At 43.9% G+C, this 21,264-nt stretch overlaps 1 protein-coding gene across 2 annotated transcripts in view; it reads right to left on the bottom strand.

Annotated features, from left to right (window-relative positions):
* Positions 1–21,264, bottom strand: part of LOC144500271 (uncharacterized) — a 116,512-nt gene that overhangs the window by 73,081 nt on the left and 22,167 nt on the right. Inside the window, exons 2-9 of one of the 2 annotated variants that reach the window (XM_078222952.1) lie at positions 15,694–15,924; positions 14,878–15,013; positions 11,427–11,515; positions 8,131–8,191; positions 6,064–6,152; positions 5,327–5,439; positions 3,793–3,949; positions 2,149–2,250 (exon numbers count right to left, since the gene is read on the bottom strand). In XM_078222952.1, coding sequence (XP_078079078.1) covers positions 2,149–2,250; positions 3,793–3,949; positions 5,327–5,439; positions 6,064–6,152; positions 8,131–8,191; positions 11,427–11,515; positions 14,878–15,013; positions 15,694–15,924 — 978 coding nt within the window. Of the gene's footprint in view, positions 1–95; positions 2,251–3,792; positions 3,950–5,326; positions 5,440–6,063; positions 6,153–8,130; positions 8,192–11,426; positions 11,516–14,877; positions 15,014–15,693; positions 15,925–21,264 lie in introns of those variants that run through there. The other variant, XM_078222957.1, reaches the window with a different exon arrangement.

Raw genomic sequence — 21,264 nt, 5'->3', positions numbered from 1 at the left:
AGGGGTCTGCTTACTACTTAAACTGCTGACTCAAAACATACAAAACAAATCGGAGGTGTTACAGTGTGAAAAAAAAGTCTGGGTCCTGTGTGTTTGGTCATTTCACTTAAATGGCATTTATTTTTCTTAAAAAATTACAATTCAAAATATTAAGCAGTTTATTACAGGATTCACGGCTCTTAGTGGAAAGAGTCAGCTTTGGAGTTTGCACCAAGTTTTATTAAAAAATCAGTTAGAAAACCATCACTTCCTCTTTTCAATCTCAATTTTCAAAATATGTTGAGTCAGTCAGCACCAGAGTAATCAGAAATTTGGTCACGAGTTCAGTTAAATATTGAACACCCAAAAAAAATACACAATTACCTTTCCCAGTATTAATAGTGTCCATTTCAGTTTCTCAGGTTAAGTAATATCAAAGCCATGTTTCTCCTCCCAAATTATTGCAAAATATAATTTTGTAATGTCTCAGTGAATTACAAGAGTTCAGTGACTTATGTGGATGAAAAACAGGAATAAGAAATTTCCCAATGATGTGAGATTTGAGGAGAGCTATGTGGGTGTTTGGGTACAGCAGGGTTTTGTGGGTGAATGAGGTGGGGTGGGGGGGGCGGGGGGGAGAGAAGGAGCGGTACGGTAAAGAAGATTAAAACAAGGAAACAGCTCAGTTAAAATTTTCGCCAGTGAATCCACTCAAGCCTGCAAACTACTATAGAATACAACTTTGGTTCAATAAAGTACACAGTTCTGATAGTACATCTGTAACATCTTCTCACTTTGGGATCAACTCATTCTAGTTTGCATTCCAGCCTAAAAGACCTACAGAGTGAGTGTGGAAATCCACTAAACCTAGAGCAAAGATAAATTGGCCACTTCACAGATCTCACTGCAGCCAACAACAAAAAGGGCAAAATTTATGTTTGCCGTTGACTAGACACTTCCACATTTTAAAAGCTTTCAGGAATTTTAGAAAGGGGCAAGGAAGAGAATACTTTATCCACTCATCTGCAAGGGCTATTACATCATTTTAGAATATCTTTTTAAATATACATCAGCCAAATTCTTATTACAAACTAATTCCACATTTAAACATTCCACATAAAACAACAACATTTTATATAAAAAGGTTCACAAGAACAAATTTAAAATACAGTTTACTAAGGGGAGCAAAGTTCCAATTTGGACAGTGACAGTTCCAGACAGAAGATCTAGTGAAATTTGCACATTTTTTACCAAGGATCTGTTAGTCATACGTTTCCCCACTTCATTCAGTTACTTCCTCGAAGGATTGCCAGGATGCACTGTACCAAATTGAAAGTTAAATAAGAAGCATTTCATCAGACTTTCCAAAAATAAAAACAAAGAATTTTTGAACAGGTACTGTTTGGAAAATGCAGTTAAAGGTGCCTGCAGTAGTTTGTCAGTAAATTGCTTTTTTATGCAAGTGAAAAAAATTCTGTGACCAAAAAAGTCAATCCTTTTTCGTAAATATAAAAAGATCTCAGTGCAAAATGCAATCGTTAACCCTGTTCATCTTAAATTCAGTGTCTCGTAACTTTACAGGCTCTCAAACGAGTGAATTGTTTTGTGCAGTTTTGGGTGCATTTTCTTCAGCAAACCAAAAGTTGGCTGGGTGACTTTGAGACAACCTGGAGATGAGCTATTAACCTCCAACCAGACGTTTGATTTTCAGAACAATTGCTTGAACAGCTGTTCAACTCCATGGAACACTACTGTTTCATCCAGTCTGTCACAGAAAAGGACGGAACAAAACAGTCCAGTCGAGAACACCGAGGTACCTTGTCACCAGTGAACATTATAGACCAATGACAGATGAACCACTCAATTGTCTCACTCCCTTCTAGAGGAAATGAGACAGTGGGCAATACCATACAAAAAGTTGCTTGTGATCCAGAATGCATCAAAGACTTGCAATGAATCAGAAGGCTGTGGGGTTCCACAAGACTCTGGATTCCCAGTTCAGAAGATGCACATTTGGATGAGCATCATTTCTTCTCTTTTTCAAGAGACAATGTACATCACGTACTAATTGTCAGCCGAGCCCTGGTGCCAAAAACAACCACAGTTACCACCCTGCGTAGACCGGTTCTCTATCCCAGGAGATCCCGTATGATGGGCGAGGCTCCTGACCTGTGAATGGCTCTTTACTCAGTAATGGGGATCGCACGGGGTCGACTGGTGTGACTTTCTTCTTGCGACGAACGATTATTACAATGATGATCAACACAATGACTGGAAAAGAACGTGAAATTGATCAGAGGTGGAAACAGTCAAGAACACAACTAGTTAAAGGCAAGCACTCAACACTTTCACTTGCTCATGTTTCTTTGTAATTTCTCTTATTTAAAGCAAGCTAGAAAAGCAATACTGAAAAGTAAAGGAAAACTTGCCCATCAAATCAGTTAAGTTAATTGTAACCAACATAAAATGTATCCACTTATAAAACTTGATGGATTTCACATCCCCCCCCAGAATTGTCAAAATGTTTAGGGAACGACGGAGGTTGAGAGGCAACCTGATAGAAGTCGACAAGATTATGAGAGGCATGGACAGAGTGGATAGTCAGAAGCTTCTTCCCAGGGTGGAAGAGTCAATTACTAGGGGGCATAGGTTTAAGGGGCAAGGTTTAGAGGAGATGTACGAGGCAAGTTTTGAGGGGAAGGTACTGGAAACAGATATGATAATGACTTGTAAAGGGGTGTCCTAACAAATACATGAATATGATGGGAATAGAGGGATATGGTCCCAGAAGGTTAGGGGTTTTAGTTCAGATGGGCAGCATGGTCAGTGCAGGCTTGGAGGGCCGTAATTTTCTTTTGTTTAAATTTAATTTTATTTGTTCTTTGAAATATTTTGAGCTGAGAAAGGCATGTACTAAAAGGGCAATTGGAACAAAAGTATTCCAACTTTAACTAGAGATATTCATTTTAAAACAAACATTCTCCCTTTCCATTACTAACATCTTGTGCTGCTGACTCCAGCTAATACAAGGCTAAGGCAGACCTCCAGCATCTCACACCAAGTAGGGCTCACTGATAACCAACCCCAAGGAGCCTGGCTAATTCCTTTCATTTCTGCAGGTCCAACAGGTTTGAGGCTCCTGCAGATTGTGTGAACGAGAGCAGGGAGGATGAGCAAAATAACCAAGGCACGGTGGTGCAGGAGGCCACTCGAGTGAAAAAGGATTGAAAAAAAAAAGAGTACCCAGCAAGATCAAATCCCTTTGTCTCATCCACATGTCATGCAGTATCACGGAGTACAAAACTGGCCAGCTTAAAGAGTACCTTACAGCACAGCTCAACTTTACCAGGGGAGAATTCAGCAGCCTGCAGGGGCAATCTGGGTTGCAAAGTATTAACCAAATCAAACACCACATCCAGATCTGCAGTCACCAAATTCCAAATGTTTAAAAAAGACAAGACTCTCCACAATCTTATGGTCTCCACATCAATAAATGCTGGACAGCCAGCGACACCCATGTCCCATGAATGAATAAAGAAAAAACCGTATTTGGGACCACTTGCTAGAATCAAGCTTTGTTCCCATTACTCACCACATACAATACCAATTGTCATATTTGGAATGTTCTACAAATGAGTAATTAATAATCTGAGATTTTCCCTTCATCTGCTTCAAGGACAGGCTATTGGGCAATTTCTTTTCAGATATTGAGCAGTTGGGAGTTGGACACTGTCTTGTTGCAATAGGTTGCCGTGCCCGCAATCCCTCTTCAAGGGGGGAGATCATGAGAACAAATACATGTTGCCTACTCACTTAGTGGGATGACCACAAGCAGGATTATGGTCAGTGGTGCCAGCACACAGTGATCTCCTGATTTGAAGAAGAAGGTCTCCATGCAGTACTGAGGCGCGGTACTTCCAGCTGGACAGAATGCGTCACTTGGACACAAGATCGGCGCCACATCTGGACTCTGGGAAAACAACAGATCAGGTCATTTAGAATTCCTAATGGCCATATTCAAAAGATTGGATTTAACTTCCACAACCATGCACCAGAAACTCAAACTCAGAAATAATGCAACAATTGATACTGAAAAGGGAGAGAAAATACAAACACTACAATCTTGGAAGATTCTTTACACAAAAGGTAGCGACGTGCTTTTCACAAACGTGCTGTGCATTTAGATTCATTAGATTACAAAGATTTTGCTTTTTCAAATAGGACTTGTCAGTATTTTAAATGAATGACATGACCTTTGCAGCTTCCTCACCATCTTTTAACAAAGCTGTCACAAATTATATTGCAATTATTGTTCCTGTTCAGTCCTGGAGTTCACACTTAACTGAAACTTGAGTAAATCATGCAGGGACCATTATGACTTTAACGGTGTGCTGAGGACACTTACAAAGCAAAACCCAAGCAACAGAAGAGGACATCCCAGCCTTCTGTCCAAAAAATGTAGGGGTTAGGTTGATTGGCCATGCTAAATTGCCTCTTAGTGTCCCGGGGTGTGTAGGTTAGAGGGATTAGCAGGTTAAATGTGTGGGGTTGTTGTTGGTGCAGACTCGATGGGCTGAATTACCTCCTTCAGAATCATAGAAACTCTACAATGCAGAATAGTAAGAAGTTTCAAAACACCGGGTCAATTACTAGGGGGCACAGGTTTAAGGTGCGAGGGGTGAGGTTTAAAGGAGATGTACGAGGCAGATTTTTTACACAGTGGTGGGTGCCTGGAACTCGCTGCCGGTGGAGGTAGTGGAAGCGGATACGGTAGTGACTTTTAAGGGGCATCTGGACAATTACATGAATAGAATGGGAATAGAGGGATATGGTTCCTGGAAGGGTAGGGGGTTTTAGTTAAGTCAGGCAGCATGGTCGGTGCAGGCTTGGAGGGCCAAAGGGCCTGTTCCTGTGCTGTAATTTTCTTTGTTCTAAGGTCCAACAGCTTTATTTAGTATCACAAGTTTTCAGCACTCCAAAAGCTCGTGATACCAAATAAACCTGTTGGACTTTAACCTGATGTTGAGAGACTTCTTACTGTGCCCACCCCAGTCCAACGCCGGCATCTCCACATTATGATTCTGAAGTACATGGCATTACTTGGAGTAGACGGAGAGATTGAGATTTTTGAGAGGCAGTTTCTTCCCAGCCCCAGCAACAAGCACACATCATGGACATAACTCTCAACTCACTCCACACTGGCAAACATGATCATGTGTACATTTGGAAACACAGAGACAACCACCCCACCCACCCAAACACCAGCACACCCCACACATACACACCCACCCAGAGTCATCAGGATAGCATCCGAACACTCCACATCCATCAAACCAGGATTACTCACGGGGCAATAATGTTCTTCAGGACATAGGTTACAACTCTTCTGTCCCTCTCTTATCTGATAATACCCAGTTTGACACATCTGACAGAACAGACCTTTTGGCTGCTTGTACATTCCTGCAAAATAAGAGGAACTCACGGGTAATTTTAGAAACAGTTAACAGGAATGACTTCCCACCATCTGAAAAGCTTCACTGCTTAAAACTATAGCAGTTCTTCAGAAAGTCCAACGTTCCTTTCCCAGACATTGAGGTTACTTGGTTTGGTTTCCTTGCTGATGCCACAGAACACCCCCACCACCCCCTGTATTGAATTTCCCCCAACAAAGGGTCTTCAATTTTCTTTTAAACATATTCACTGGTGAGATTCACTGACTGGCTCAGGGTTTACTGCCCATCCCTAATCGCCCTTGAATTGAGTGGCTTGCTAGGCCATTTCAGAGGGCAGTTAAGAGTCAACCACATGGCTGTGAATCTGGACTCACATGTAGGCCAGATTTCCTTTCCTAAAGGACATCAGTGAACCAGATAGATTTTTGCAACAATCGATAATGGCTTCCTGATCATCATTAATTCCAGGTATTTTTACTGAATTCCAATGTCACCATCTGCCATGGTGGGATTCAAAGCTGGGTCTAAGATTATTAGTCCAGTGACAATACCGCTATGTCACCACCCTCCCCAATCGAAGGCACCCAAGTTCATCCCTTTGCTGCAGCCAGCCCCATCACCATGTTAATACCTGGTCGACACAGTGTGCACTCAGTTGCTGCTGTAGACAGAGCCTCCTCCCCACCAGGGCACATTGTACACTCGCTGCAGTTGGTTGTGCTGGAAAGCAAGAGAATATTTTACAGATGTACAGGGACTCAAAAATAGGCTTCCATCAGTACGAGGACAGAATCCAAAAAGAGAGTTAAAATGATGCATGGTACATTTGACAGACAGCACATCTCACATTAGTGAGTCTCCGCTAAGGGGCAATCCCCAAGGATAGCATCCCAAATGGCTCTATAGGAGGAGGGGATGAAGCAAAAGGGAATGGGGTCGTGGGCAACACAAAAGCACGATCAAAAAAGAGAAAGATTTGCTTCAGAGACATAAAAAATAAAACAAAAAGAATGAAGAGCGTCAATTATACAGTGATCGGACCACCTGGAATAGCGTGTACAGCTTGTGTTTCTTTATCTGAGAAAGGATGTTCTTGCTATGGAGAGAGAGTGCAGAGAAACTTTACCAGACAGATTCCTGGGATGGCGGGACTGACGTATGAGGAGAGATTGAGCTGGTTAGGATTAGATTCATTGGAGTTCAGAGGAATCTCAGAAATCTATAAACTTCTGACAGGACAAGGCAGAGTAGATGCAGGAAGGATGTTCCCGATGGTGGTGGTGATGGGGGGGGTAGGGAGGGAGGGTCAGTGTCCAGAACCAGGGGTCATAGTCTAAAGGATACTGTGTAAACTTCTTTAGGATGGAGATGAGGAGAAATTTCTTCCCCCAAAGAATGATCAGTCTGTGGAATTCGCTACCACAGAAAGCAATTGAAGGCAAAACATTGGGCCCGATTTTACCATCAAGTTGTGCCCGCTTTTGGGTGTGAAAACATGACAGAGTCGGGCAGGAGGTGAGTAGCGTGATCCACGCCCATTCTTCCTTTACCAATGACCGAAAATGGCTGCCGTTGGGACCATGCCCGAAACAGGCATGACATCAATTTAAATACATTTGCATGCATTTAAATTGACTTAATGGGCTGCACGCCCAAATTTACTTCCCCCTTTACCAGTGCGTTCGCCCAGATTCAGCATGAAACAGACATGCTTGGCAAAGGTCCAATTTGGACGCTCCAGCTTCTGAGGTGGTAAGTTCAGAGCTTCCGGCGGTGCTGACTCAGATTGGTGGGGGGAGGGGCCGGGGATGATCCACCGCCACTCTGCACGGGGAGGGGGGGGGGGGGGGGGGGAAGGTGGAATAAAGAGGGACAGTTATGTTGTGGAGGTGGGGCAGGCATTATCTGGCTCGGGAGCAATGTAGCAGGGGAGCGTTTTTCTATTCTTTTAACTGATCGGAGCTGGAGTGTTTCGGGTGGGTTAAGCCCCACCCACAGGTTTCTGCAGCACGATTCAGAATCACTGACATTTTTGCCGGCAGAGTCCGTATGGGGGCGCCCGAGAACAGGTCTAAAAATCAGATATGAAGCAGTCAGTTTCAAGTCCGCCCAGCATTTAAAATCAAAATGCTAAAATAGGACCCATTGTGTGACTTCAAGAAAAAAATTAGATATAGCACTTGGAGCTAAAGGGACCAAGGGATGTGTGTTGGGGGGGGGGGGGGGGGGTGCAGGATCAGGGTCTTGAGTTGGATGATCAGCCATGATCATAATGACATAAATGAATGATGGAGCAGGCTCAAAAAAGGGCCGAATGGCCTCCTCCTGCTTCTAGTTTCTATGTTTCAATATTTTTAAAAGCTGGAATATAGCCAAATGATGGAAATAAAGCCAAGATGCAGCTGATTGGAGGACTACAGGGTGGGTGCAGGGACAAAAACCAGAAAAGATCACGGGTAATATGGAATATGATCTTGGAGAGATCCAAAAACAATGCTAATGAAAATTGTGAGGTTAACTCGCTGCAGCATCCGGGAGCGGGGCTCGGAGACAACAGGGGCAATGGTAGTTTGATACTTCTGTTAAGTGGGAGGTCACAGGCTCTCGACGTCCTGAGCAGAAATCTGCTACCCAGGAATCCACAAACTAGCAACTCTGTTGATTTGGTTCTACAGATATACACGCTACCAATACTTACTTGCAAAATAATCCTTGGGAACAGGACTCACAGACAGATGCATTTTTCTCAGAAAAGTAACCTAGGAAACAAGTGGAATTTTATTGGCTATTGTATCCAATGGAACAGATTCAAATTAGTTGATTCTCCTGCAAGTATATTCAATCATAAAATCCCTAGAGTGCAGAAGGAGGCCATTCAGTCCATTGAGTCTGCACCGACTCTCCGACAGAGTATTTCACCCAAGCCCTATTCCTTTAACATCTTTCAGGCACCAAGGGACAACTTAACATGGCCAATCCACCCAACCTACACATCTTTGGACTGTGGGAGGAAACCAGAGCACAAATCACGCAGACCTGAGGAAGAGAACGTGCAAACTCCACACAGACAGTTACCCAAGGCTGGAATCGAACTCGGGTCCCTGGCACTGAGGCAGTAGTGCTAATCCAGATAAATGCGAAGTGATGCATTTTGGAAGAACTAATGTAGGGGGGAGTTATACAATAAATGGCAGAGCCATCAAGAGTTTAGAAACAGAGGGACCTAGGTGTGCAAGTCCACAAATCCTTGAAGGTGGCAACACAGGTGGAGAAGGTGGTGAAGAAGGCATATGGTATGCTTGCCTTTATAGGACGGGGTATAGAGTATAAAAGCTGGAGTCTGATGTTGCAGCTGTATAGAACGCTGGTTAGGCCACATTTGGAGTACTGCGTCCAGTTCTGGTCGCCGCACTACCAGAAGGACGTGGAGGCTTTAGAGAGAGTGCAGAGAAGGTTTACCAGGATGTTGCCTGTAGCTATGAGGAGAGATTGGGTAAACTGGGCTTGTTCTCCCTGGAAAGACAGAGAATGAGGGGAGACCTAATAGAGGTGTACAAAATTATGAAGGGTGTAGATAGGGTGAACAGTGGGAAGCTTTTTCCCAGGTCGGAGGTGACGATCACAAGGGGTCATGGGCTCAAGGTATAACTCAGATATCAACGGGATGTTTTTGTTTTGTTTTTTTACTCAGAGGGTGGTGGGGGCCTGGAATACGCTGCCAAGTAGGGTGGTGGAGGCAGACACACTGACATCGTTTAAGACTTACCTGGATAATCACATGAGCAGTCTGGGAATGGAGGGATACAAACGAATGGTCTAGTTGGACCAATGAGCGGCACAGGCTTGGAGGGCCGAAGGGCCTGTTTCCTGTGCTGTACTGTTCTTTGTTCACTGATGCACATTAACAGAGAAGAATTAAGTCCCTGCAGTCCAGGAGTGACACTAGACTGTATAACTACCCACCTCCTCAGCCTCCAGACAAGGGAGCCACTGGACTGAAATCTACAGGGCACTGTGGTCCTGCTCTCCTCCCGGTGGAAAAGTCGCAAGGAGCCCACCCATAACCTCAAACCTTTAACACTGGAGGGTGGCAGCAGTCATCCCAGAAGCCAGCAGTCCTGGCTACTGCTGGAACTACACATGGTCCCCATTGCTGAGCAGCAGATCAAATCCAGGGGTCTGGGTAAGGAGGGATGATGGAGTTAGAGCTGGATTCAAGAGGCCGGGGGGGGGGGAAGAGGGTTAAGGGGGTGGAGGAGGATGATCTTGGGTTTCCCTAAAGGCCTCCTCACTTTACCCAACAGGCTTCACGGCCGGGCTTCCCGCATGCTGTGGTCCCTCCCTCACATTCTCTTACCCAGTTCACCATTTTCCCGGAGTCAAGGCCTGTTCAACACTGGATAGTAACTGAATTCAGGAGCACATAATGACAAATAGACAAAATGGGCAAACACACAAAAGATCAAATTTAACACTACATCAAATGATGCTTTTTGGGAAAGAAAGCAACAACGCAAAATGGTATAAAGAGGGGGTGCAGGAACAGAGAAACTCACAGGGGTTAAAGGTGGCAGGACCAGTTGATGAGGCGGTTTAAAAAGTAAACAAGAACCTGGACCCTATAAAAAAAGATGCAGAGGCGTTATGGTGAACCGTACTCTAATCTCCACAGGATTGGAAGGATCATAATCTCAGGATAAAGGATCAGCCATTTAAGACTGAGACGAGGAGATTTCAGAAGGGTTGTGAATTCTCAATAGCCCAGAGTATATTCAAAGCGGAGATGGATAGATTTCTGGGCACTAAGGGAATGAGGGCTATAAGGATTGGGCAGGAGTTATATGACTGAACGAATGGAGAAACTGGGACTGTTTTCCCTTAAAGCAGAGAAGGTTTGTGGAGAATTTGCAACAGTAAAAAACACACTGAAGAGTCAGGAGAAACTGGTTCCACCGGCAGGGTTAACCAAAGATCACAGATTTGAAATAACTGGGAAATAAGAATTTTTTTCCCCTAAAAAAAAAAACAAGCAGAACATTGTTGTGATCTGAAGGTACTGCCTGGTGGAAGCAGATTCATTAGTAACTTTCAAAAGGGAACTGGATAAACCTGAAAAGCAGAAATTTTCAAAGTCGCAGCGATAGAGCAGGGGAGTGGAACTAGCTGCTAAAATCTTCAATAGGTGTTGGTATGCAGGGCCACATGGCCTCCACTTCTGTATCATTGTTTGAACCAATAGAAAAAGTAACTCCACATCAACCAAGCAGGCCGAATGGTCAACCTCATAAGCAACCCACAAAAACAACAAGCATGGAACAACAGACGCCTCAACGGAGGTGAATCTAATCCCAAAGAGAAGGAAGAAAAACCCAAGGCCAGGATTTTACGCCCTGCCGCAGAGTGTCTCCTGCCCCCTGGCAGATGTGTAGAGCCGGTTAAATCTGCATTCAGTCCGGCTGGACTGTAATATCCCACTGGGTGGGAGGGGCCGTAAACACCCCCAGCCCAAGTTATTTTGGGGAGAGGAGCTGGTCTATTGTTTGCAGAGCTATTTCACAAACAGGAAGTACACTACAGCAGGAAGAACTGTTCCATCAATCTGCTCAATGAATTCCCAATTCTGCTAGAAGGTAGAATGACCAAGGTAAATAACGTGTATTAATGTTATTGGATTATCTAGTTTTGATGACAGGTTGGGCGGGAGAAACAAACCTTTGAAAAAGGTACATCTGTAACGTCAGAGAGAAGTTGAAATCTCCCAGCTGTCTCCCTCCCAGTGCGTGTTGGTCAAATAAAGAAACGTCTTTAACAAGTCTTTGTATTAGCTGGTTCCATGTATTATGCTGAACTCAGAGGGAAGCCCCGGAAAATCCCCTTACATGAGGTGAGGAAGAACACAAGACACAGCAATATTACTGCATTGCCAACCCTCCCCACCCAACCCCCAGCCCATCTTTACTGGACTCTCGCCTAGCAGGACGAAGGCAGCTCTACCTGGGAGGCAGGCTCTGCAGGATTTGGAACCAGTTTCATTGGCATAATATCCAGATTCACAGGATTGGCATTCAGTACTCCCTGTAGAACTGCAAATAAAAAGGGATACCCAATTAGTAAACTGGAACTTTAAATGACATGTAAAGAAAGTATTAAAATTTACAATAAAAGGACAAAGAACAGCACAGGAGCAGGCCCTTCAGTCCACCAAGCCTGCGCCGATCACATTGTCCTATCTAGACTAACCACCTGTATCCCTCTATTCCCCATCTGTTCATGTGTCTATCCACATAAGTCTTAAATGCCGCTATGTGTCTGCTTCAACCACCTCACTTGGCAGTGCATTCCTGGCCCCCACCACCCTGTGCAAAAAAAAAACTTCCCCTGCACATCTCTATTGATTCTATCCCCCCTTAATTTGAACTTGTGACCCCTTGTAATTGTCATTTCTGCCCTGGGAAAAAACTTCCAACTGTTCACCTTATCTATGCCCTTCATAAATTTTATAAACTTCTATCAGGTCGCCCCTCTGCCTTTCCAGGAAGAACAATCCCAGCTTATTCAGTCTCTCCTCGTAGCTAATACCCTCCATACCAGACAACATCCTAGTTAACCTTTTCTGTATTCCCTCCAAAGCCTCCACATCCTTCTGGTAGTGTGGTGACCAGAATTGGACACAGTATTCCAAATGTGGCCTAACCAATGTTTTATATAACTAACCTAATTTGCCAACTTTTATACTCGATGCCCCGGCTGATGAAGGCAAGCATGCCACATGCTTTCATCACCACCTTTTGGGCAATTGTGAAGATCCAGCTCATGGAATTCACACAATAAATCACTAAAATTTCTACTTTGAATCCATTTCACTACATGAAGGATCTTTTGCCCCCACATGTGGAGAAATGGATTTAGTTCGCAACAAGTTTATTGTTGGTTAAACTGAAGCAATACACAAGCCAAAATTTTTTTACTACCATCCAGATGGATTCGAATTTGAACCCATACCCAGGAAATGAGGGGCAGCGTCATAACTTTATTCACTGCTTAGAACATCTACAAAGCACCAAAAGACGACCAAATGAGAAATTAACACAGGGCGAGAGAACTGCCAAGAAACCTGCCCACCACCACCCCCAACCAACACTTCAAAAATGTGTTACAATAAATTACTTTGTAATAAATAATAATCCTCTCTCACCATTATAAACAAAAGTCAGCGAGGCAAAGGAAAAATTGCATTTTTAAAATTTATTCTTTCATGCTATGTGGGTGGTTAAATATTTGGTCAGGGCTATGGGGAAAATGGCACAGGAAAGGAGTGGAGGCCGGCGTAGATTAGTCATGATTGTGTTGAATGGCGGGGCAGGCTCAAAGGGCCTGGTGGCCAACTCCTTGTGTTCGTGTGGGTATCATTCATTGCCCATTCCCAATTGTCCTTGAACTCAATGGCTAGCTAGGTCAGTCATTTCAGAGGGAAGTTAAGAGTCAACCACATTTCTGTGAGTTTGGAGTCACATGGAGACTAGACTGGCAGATTTCCTTCCTTAAAAAATGGCACAAGTGAACCAGACAGGTTTTTATAACAGTTTCACAGTTACCATTACCGAGGCTAGTTTTGCGATTTAAATTCTACCCGCTGCCTTGGTGGAAGCCAGATTACAAATGTGGAGAGGTTTAAGGGATGAACTCCAGGGCTTAGGGCCTGGACAGCTGAAGGCATGGCTGCCAAGAGAGGAGTGTTGACCAGGAATAGAGCAGCACTGAGCTGCTAAAGAGTTTACATAGATAGGAAGGGATTTGAAAATGACGTTGCCAGATCAGGAGCTAAAGGACAGCAGGCATCAGGGGGGATGGGGAAAAAAAACCAAACAGGATTTGGACACATTTATGGAGCACAGAGATGGGAAGCCAGCTACAAGGTGTTTTCAATGAGTCTGGGGGTAATGAAGGTATGGATGAGGGTTCCAGCAAATGGTCTGAGTCAAAGCACAGCAAAATCATACAACATTTCCCAGGTTCATGAGCCACCAACATCTGCCACAGCAGTAAAATGTTTCATCATCAACAGTCTAGAATTCAGTACTTGTGACTGAAATGCATTTTTTAAAAAGATAGTCAACATAGGAAAAGAAAAACAACTTTTGGAATTAAGTTCAAATTCCCCAAATGGCAATGGCTCCAATTGGATTTTAAAATCATTTCACATTCCTGCAGCAAGTTTGTGTGTTAATTGGGTCTCAGTGATCCACATTATTCACTCATTTCCTGTCACCAGTTTCAGTCCCATTAAACACTTAAGCAAAGGCAGCATATCCCACAGATCCTGTAACGGATGGAAGAACACAAGAACAATGTTTATAATCCCCAACCAGTGTCCCATCCACAGTAAGCTAAGGGTTACCAACAAATGAGTGAGATCTTCCTGTGGTTCAAATAGTAACACTAACATGCAACTGAGCTAGCAAGGATAGTCTATGTCTGAGTCAATCCCTGGGCTAAACGGAGTTGGTTGATCTCAGTGGGATAACGATATGGGTTGTGGACTGGAAAGAGGGCAAGAGCAGCAGATACATGAGAGCACCACCACCTGGAAGCTGCCCCCCAAACCACTCGCCATCCCAAGTTAGAAATATATTGTCGTTCCTTCACTGTCGCTGGGGCAAAATCCTGGAACTCCCTCCCTAACAGCACTGTGGGTGTACCTACATGACATGGACTGCAGCGGTTCAGGGCAGCAGCTCACCATCACCTTCTCAAGGGCAGTTATGGATGGGCAATACATGCTGGCCTAGCCAGTGACACCCACATCCCTTGAGAGAATAAACAAAATCTGTACAATGTTTTACTAACCTCTAGCATCCAATCACCATAGGCTCTCCTGCATTCTTTAGTAATCCCCTTTCCTCTCAGTCACATCTCTAGTCATAAATGTAGTTGCCCGGAATTAAGTTTAGCAAACATTTTCCCTGCCTCCCAACTCGAAGGCAACATTTAAATCATTGTTCCTGTATCACTTTCTCAACTCAATCTATGCAATAGCTGGCTATTTCTGTTATTAAAAACTTCAAATGCTTCAGTAACTGGAAATTTAGTCAGCTGTTTTCCATACCTTATGACTAAACACTGACAAATGACATCATGATGCACATTCCACCACTCAGGCAGAGCCTCACTGCAGAAGGAAGCTTAAAAACAGAGATGAGTTGGATTGGGTTCAACTACATTGCCCCCTGGTCAAGGAGCTCCACACAGGGTGGGATTTTCCAGTCGCGCTCACCCCAAGACTGGAAAATCCCACCTGAAGTCAATGGACCTTTGCATGGTCTGCCCCTGCCCGCTGGGACTGGAAAATTCCAGCTTCAGGGCCACCTGTGAAGGAGGGCTACTTCTCCCCAGGTGTCAGAGGGAATCCACCGTTCAACTGTTGGCACTTCTCCCGTGTACTTACTTTGTATAAGCACCTTTTGAACAAGGCAGACACGTCATCTGTCCTGCCCGAGACTGGTGGAAACCCTGTGGGCACATCAGACAATCATCTGGAGCAAGGCAGAATCCATCAGAACAGCAGGAGCAATTCAGGGACCCTGGAAGAAGTGGAAAATAAATAGTTACAATCACTTAAATATCCACCACATTTTACATCAAATAGAAACACTCAATAATACCATGAGGACATCTTATGGTCTAGTAATTGGGAAGGCGGCAGGAGAATGGGGATGAGAATCATATCAGCCATGAATGAATGGCAGAGCAGACTCGATGGGCCGAATGGCCTAATTCTGCTCCTATATCTTATGGACATTTGTAAACCTTAGTTGACAGTAGAAGTGTACCAAATCCAAAATAGTTTGGCAAGTCAGACCTCCAATTATCGTGTAAACCTCCTCCAATTTATGCTGAAATAGATCTAATTGATTAGCATAACAGGTTTGAAGAATTTAAAGACCTTCTCATGATTGTATATTCCCAAAACTGGGGGCCCATTTGGCTTGTGTAGAGATTCCGGAGAGCCGGATTTCCATAGTGCTGCTACTTTGCATTAGGACGGTCCAAACAAATGATGGTTCTGCATCCAGGGACACTAAAAATTTACATCCAACAAGTGTATCTTCACATACGACCTGCATTGAATGAAGATAACACGAGCTGGGATGGTGCCCCAGAGACTAAGATTCATTCCATGGGGAACAAGATTTTAAATACATGGCTGCTTTGAAACTCGGGCAAAAAAACTTCTAACTATAGAAATACCAAAGCCACTTACCATTATTGGAGTAATGCCCTGGAGAACACACTGCACAATTAGAGGTGTTGAAAGCTGTACAGTTTGAAGACATGGATGTGACTGATCCTGGAAGGCGAGCTGACGTGGTGTCAGTTCTCTGTGTAGTGCTGGTGGTGATGTTAATGCCATCAGTTGTATTGAGCAAAGTGGTCACTCGTGTAGAACCAAGTGGAACTGTAGGAACAGTGCTGATTTGACCAAGCACCAAACCTAAAAATAAAAATACATGTGATATGAGAACAAACAGAATCCGTACAGTGGAGGAGGCCGCCATTTGGTCCAGCGAATTACCAACTCCCCAACAGAGCATCCCACCCAGGCCCTATATCCATGACTACACCCATTACTCTCCCTAACCCACACATCTTTAGGACACTAAGGGGTAATTAAGCATGGCTAATCCACCTAACCTGCACATCCTTGGACTGTGGGAGGAAACCCATGCAGACACGGGGAGAATTTGCAGACTCCACACCGACAGACAGTCACCCGAGGCCGGAATCGAACCCGGGTCACTGGTGCTAACCACTGTTTTTAAAAAGGGAATGATACCACATGCTGCATAATAATAATCACAAGTCAGTATAATAACACGCTGGTTGTTGGGTTAACACACTGAATGCAGGAGCCATAGCCCAAAATCCTGGAACTTCCTCCCTAACGGCATTGTGGGTCAACCCACAGCACATGGACTGCAGCGATTCAAGGCGGCAGCTCACCACCACCTTCAAGGTCAACTAGGGATGGGCAATAAATCCTGGCCAGCCAGCGACGCCCATGTCCCACGAATGAATAAAAAAATACGCAACGCTCCATTATGCAAAAAGCAATCTTTGCAGGGATTAAGTCTCACCATAGAAAGATGTTCCTAAACAGCAGACAATATCTCAGGTAAAGCTGAACTCTGGACTATTCTGGCGTAACAACCCAACAGTCTGAGGTCACATACCAACCGACGCAAGAACAACTTCTTCCCTGCTGCTGTCAGACTTTTGAATGGGCCTATCTTGCATTAAGTTGATCTTTCTCTACACCCTAGCTATGACTGTCACACTACATTCTGCACTCTCTCCTTTCCTTCTCTATGAACGGTATGCTTTGTCTGTATAGCGCGCAAGAAACAATACTTTTCACTGTATGTTAATACATGCGACAATAATAAATCAAAAATCAGTGGAAAAAGCTAAGTTTGGTGCGACATTCAGGGACTTACTTCATTACCACACATGTTGCCATAGCTCATTTGCTGCAAAGAGACAGGACAAATTGGCACTTTGCTACTGATGCAAGTCACAGGGTGGAGCAACAGACAGTGGCTCACAACCCATGATGCCCCATGCAGATTCTCAATCATTGGATGTAGACTAGAACATGGAGGGAAGCAAATGAACACAGCAGCCTGATCTATACTGACCAGACAAGTACAGATCACAGATAGTGATCACAACGCAGCACAATATTTAAATTTGGCACAGTGGATAGCACTGCTGTCTCACAGCACCAGGGACCAGAGATGAGGAGGAATTTCTTCAGCCAGAGAGTGGTGAATCTGTGGAACTCTTTGCCACAGAAGGCTGTGGAGGTCAGGTCATTGAGTGTCTCTAAGACAGATAGATAGGTTCTTGCTTAATAAGGGGATCAGGGGAAAAAGGCAGGAGAATGGGGATGAGAAAAATATCAGCCATGATTGAATGGCGGAGCAGACTCAATGGGCCGAGTGGCCTAATTCTGCTCCTATGTCTTATGGATCAGGGTTCAATTCCAGCCTTGGGTGACACTGTGGGTTTTCCTCCGGGTGCTCTGGCTTCCTCCCACCGTCCAAAGATGTGCGGGTTAGGTGGATTGGCCATTCTCCCTCAGAGTACCCGAACAGGTGCTGGAGTGTGGCGACTAGGGAATTTTCACAGTAACTTCATTGCAATGTTAAATGTAAGCCTACTTGTGACACTACTAAACAAACTTTAAATTCGACCACCCCTTGCTCGAAATTGCAAGCTCCTTGCTGGAAACTGTTCCATTCCTCCAAGTGGTCACTGAAGGAATGCATGAATTTGCTCAGATACAGATTTCATAGGGCAAAAGGTTCTGTCTGCCTGCCTTGTAGAGGAAAGAGAGAGGGGAGGCAATCACAGACAGTAAATACATTCTAGTTACTGGCCAGCCAAAGCAAGATATGCCGTCACTAGACAGCACGAGGTTAGTTAAGGGAAAGAATTGTGGGTTTCCCCAGCTGCCCTGAAGAAAGTTTTTATGATTCCTATGTAATTACTCAGCGCCTTCCACTTTACCACAAATCACCAGATCAGAAGGAATATCGCACTGACTCGAGTTAGTAAAATGGTAGACAAGCAGAAACGCTAACTGCAGCTTTTCATGCTTCCAAATTGCTTATCTACAGCACAAATAAAATCACGAGTCCCATCAACAGATGGCGTAAAAATTGGAGCGACAGGATTGACAGTTTGCGCTCAAATTGCCATGAAAAATCAATAATAAAAGCAGCAGCCTTTAACAGGATATCCGACTTGGTTGTAAACAAGCCACTGCTCCAATGACCTGAGGAAAGGGTAAACAAACCACCACTAATTAACAATTCGTTTGTCAATTGCATCAAGACCAAGCCACAAGGATAATTGGTGCAAAAAGCGATTTTCTTGTGATGAAGGTTAAAGGGACATAAAGTATTCGTCAAACACACAATGCATCATTTTGTGTCGATATGATCATTTTAAAAGTAGCGTAGCTATCTTGTGTCAAATATTTCTCTTACTATCCTCAGACAGTTTTAAGTCTTTTACTATAACAAACAAACTAAAAGCAGTGTTAAATAAACACTAGTTCACTAGACAACCTATACTCTGGACTGCAGAAATCCCCCATTTAACTGTTAGCGACCAAAAATCCCCACTGCGGCTATACTTCATTCTCCAGAAATCAGTCCAAGGTTATTCTCAGCTCCTATTTCCACCGAGATAACTTCTACTCCCTTAACTGACTTGGAGGAATGAATTGTAGATCCTTCCTCTAGCCAAAGCTAGATAAGTCTTCCAACGGTGTTTAAACACTCACAAACTTGGTTTCTTCATTCCAAGCGTGAGCTCCCACCTGCATCCTGTGTGGTGAACTATAGGAGGAGTCTATCACTCTGCTCTTTCGCATTCTTACGGATAAATCCCATCAGAGCGCTTCTGGATATTTTTAGAAAATCTTCAACACAATCCTACAATAGCTTCCAATGAACTCGTCCCATCTCCATGACAGAATGACTCACATGGGCCTTGTATTCAGGCAGAAATGCTAATTAGCTATCCTCTGGATCTGCAACTTCATTCTGTCTTGGAATTAAATAGTTTAAAGTATAACCATTTACAAAACCTGGCATTTCTGTCTCCTCCTTGTGGCTTGGAGACTAATAGTCTATTCATTATAAGCACAGCTTCCCTGGTCATTACTCTGTTTACAGGTGTGAATGTCTTCTACTTTTTCCCCCCCCAGTAAAATAGCCTGGGCCTCCCCTTTACAACCAAGCCTTATAAACAGAGGCTTGTTGCTGGCAGAATTCCAGGCAGCTAATCTGACCCCCTTCAATCTTCCTTTATACCTTAAAGACACAGTCCCAAAAGCATCACAATATGTATTTGTAACACTCAAGAATACACTTTGCCTTCTGAGCTGAGTACACATTTTCACCCTCCATTCCCAGCCTGTACCTGGCGCGCCAGACTCGACAGAAAAATGGTCACAAACAGAGCAACAATGCTGAGGCATAATTACTAAGCTCAGTGTAAATACAAACCTCAAGTTTGCCCAATCCATCACACAAACCTGCCTCCCATCCATTGTCTACACTTCCCGCTGCCTCGGCAAAACAGCCAGCATAATTAATGACCCCAGGCATTCTCTCTTCCACCTTCGGGAAAAAGATACAAAAGTCTGAGGTCACGTATCAACCGACTCAAGAACAGCTTCTTCCCTGCTGCCATCAGACTTTTGAATGGACTTGCCTTGCATTAAGTTGATCTTTCTCTACACCCTAGCTATGACTGCAACACTACATTCTGCACTCTCTCCTTTCCTTCTCTATGAACGGTATGCTGTCTGTATAGCGTGCAAGAAACAATACTTTTCACTGTATACTAATACATGTGACAATAATAAATCAAATCAAAATCTTGCATGCGAGGTGCCTTCATCTCCCTCTATATTTTACATTGCTGAATTACTAAAGTTAAAAACCAGCTTGTTGAATAAAGCTAAGCAAGGACAGTCTGATGCCCACAGTGATATATTCTGGAATGCTTTCATAGATGATACAGCACAGAAAGCCCCGAGTCCTTTCATACAGCTAACTTGTTAGTCCAATTCACAGTCACATCCACCTGCCCCTTCAGTGTAAACGATAATGATCCAATTCACTTGCAAAAGTTACTATTCAATCTGCTTCCATGATACTTAGTGAATTCCAGATGGTAAAGAGTGAAAAAGAACTCCTCTCCTCTGCCCCTAGAAATAGTTCCACCTTATTTGCTCTTATCAAAACCCCTTCACAAGCCTCTACTGAATCTCTCCATAACCTTCACTACTCTTGATGAAACCAACCTCAGTTTGGCCAGACTCTTATGCAAACTGGAAGTCCCCGCATCCCTGCTACAATTCTTGTTCATTTCCTCTGCATCCTCTCTCAAAGGCCCAACTTACATTCTAAAGTGTGGGGCTTAGAACCAGACGGAATGAATATCCAACTCAGCCTTATCCAGAGCTTCTTTAGAAGTTTAGCTCAGCTTTCTAGCTTTTGTATCCTATGTTTCTGCTCACTAGGCCAAGGCTCTCAACTTGCCCGGTCACCCTGAAAGATTTGTCCACATATGTTGAGGCTTTTGCTTACAAAAAATACAAAATTTTACCATTTAAACTGATGTCCCCTCCCTCCCCTCATTCCTCCCACCGAACGTACTCACATTTCTTTACAATAAATTTCATCTGCACTTGGTCCTGCAGTCATGCTATCCTCCTCACCGTTTGCTACAAATCTGGAGTTTTACATCAATCACCAAACTTTTATCTTATATTAATGACCATACACGTGGGAGGCATATTGAATAAGAGGAGCAATCCTATACAGGAGGCACCAATAAACTTCCCTCCAGTCTGGAAAAAACTGCTCTGCACTCCCCTCTGCCTATTCTCCATTTTCCTGCTCGTGCTGCCATTGCCCCCTTTACTCCCGTGGGCTTCAATTTTGCCGACAATGTGGTACCAACACCCTTCCATCTCCACTTCCCCTCCCAAACTTCATTTGCAGACAAGGGATCAAGACTAACTAATTTGACATCACCAGCTGTATTACACTCATGAACACTGGTCTTTCTCCTCTTCCCAAGCAGTCCATACACATCATTCATTAACTGTCAAATGGCAATTAAGCTGTTTAATTGTACTTCCTTGACCCCTTTCAGGTTGAGTATTATATGATATACCGAGTGCAATCTGCCCCTTCCAGGCAGAGTATCGTATGATACACCCAGTGCAGTGGAATCTGTTGCGTGCCTG

Source organism: Mustelus asterias, chromosome 1 (assembly GCF_964213995.1).
Source record: "Mustelus asterias chromosome 1, sMusAst1.hap1.1, whole genome shotgun sequence".
Classification (NCBI taxonomy): domain Eukaryota; kingdom Metazoa; phylum Chordata; class Chondrichthyes; order Carcharhiniformes; family Triakidae; genus Mustelus; species Mustelus asterias.
Note: the sequence above shows the minus strand (reverse complement) of the source record. Positions and strands in the feature narration are given on the sequence as shown.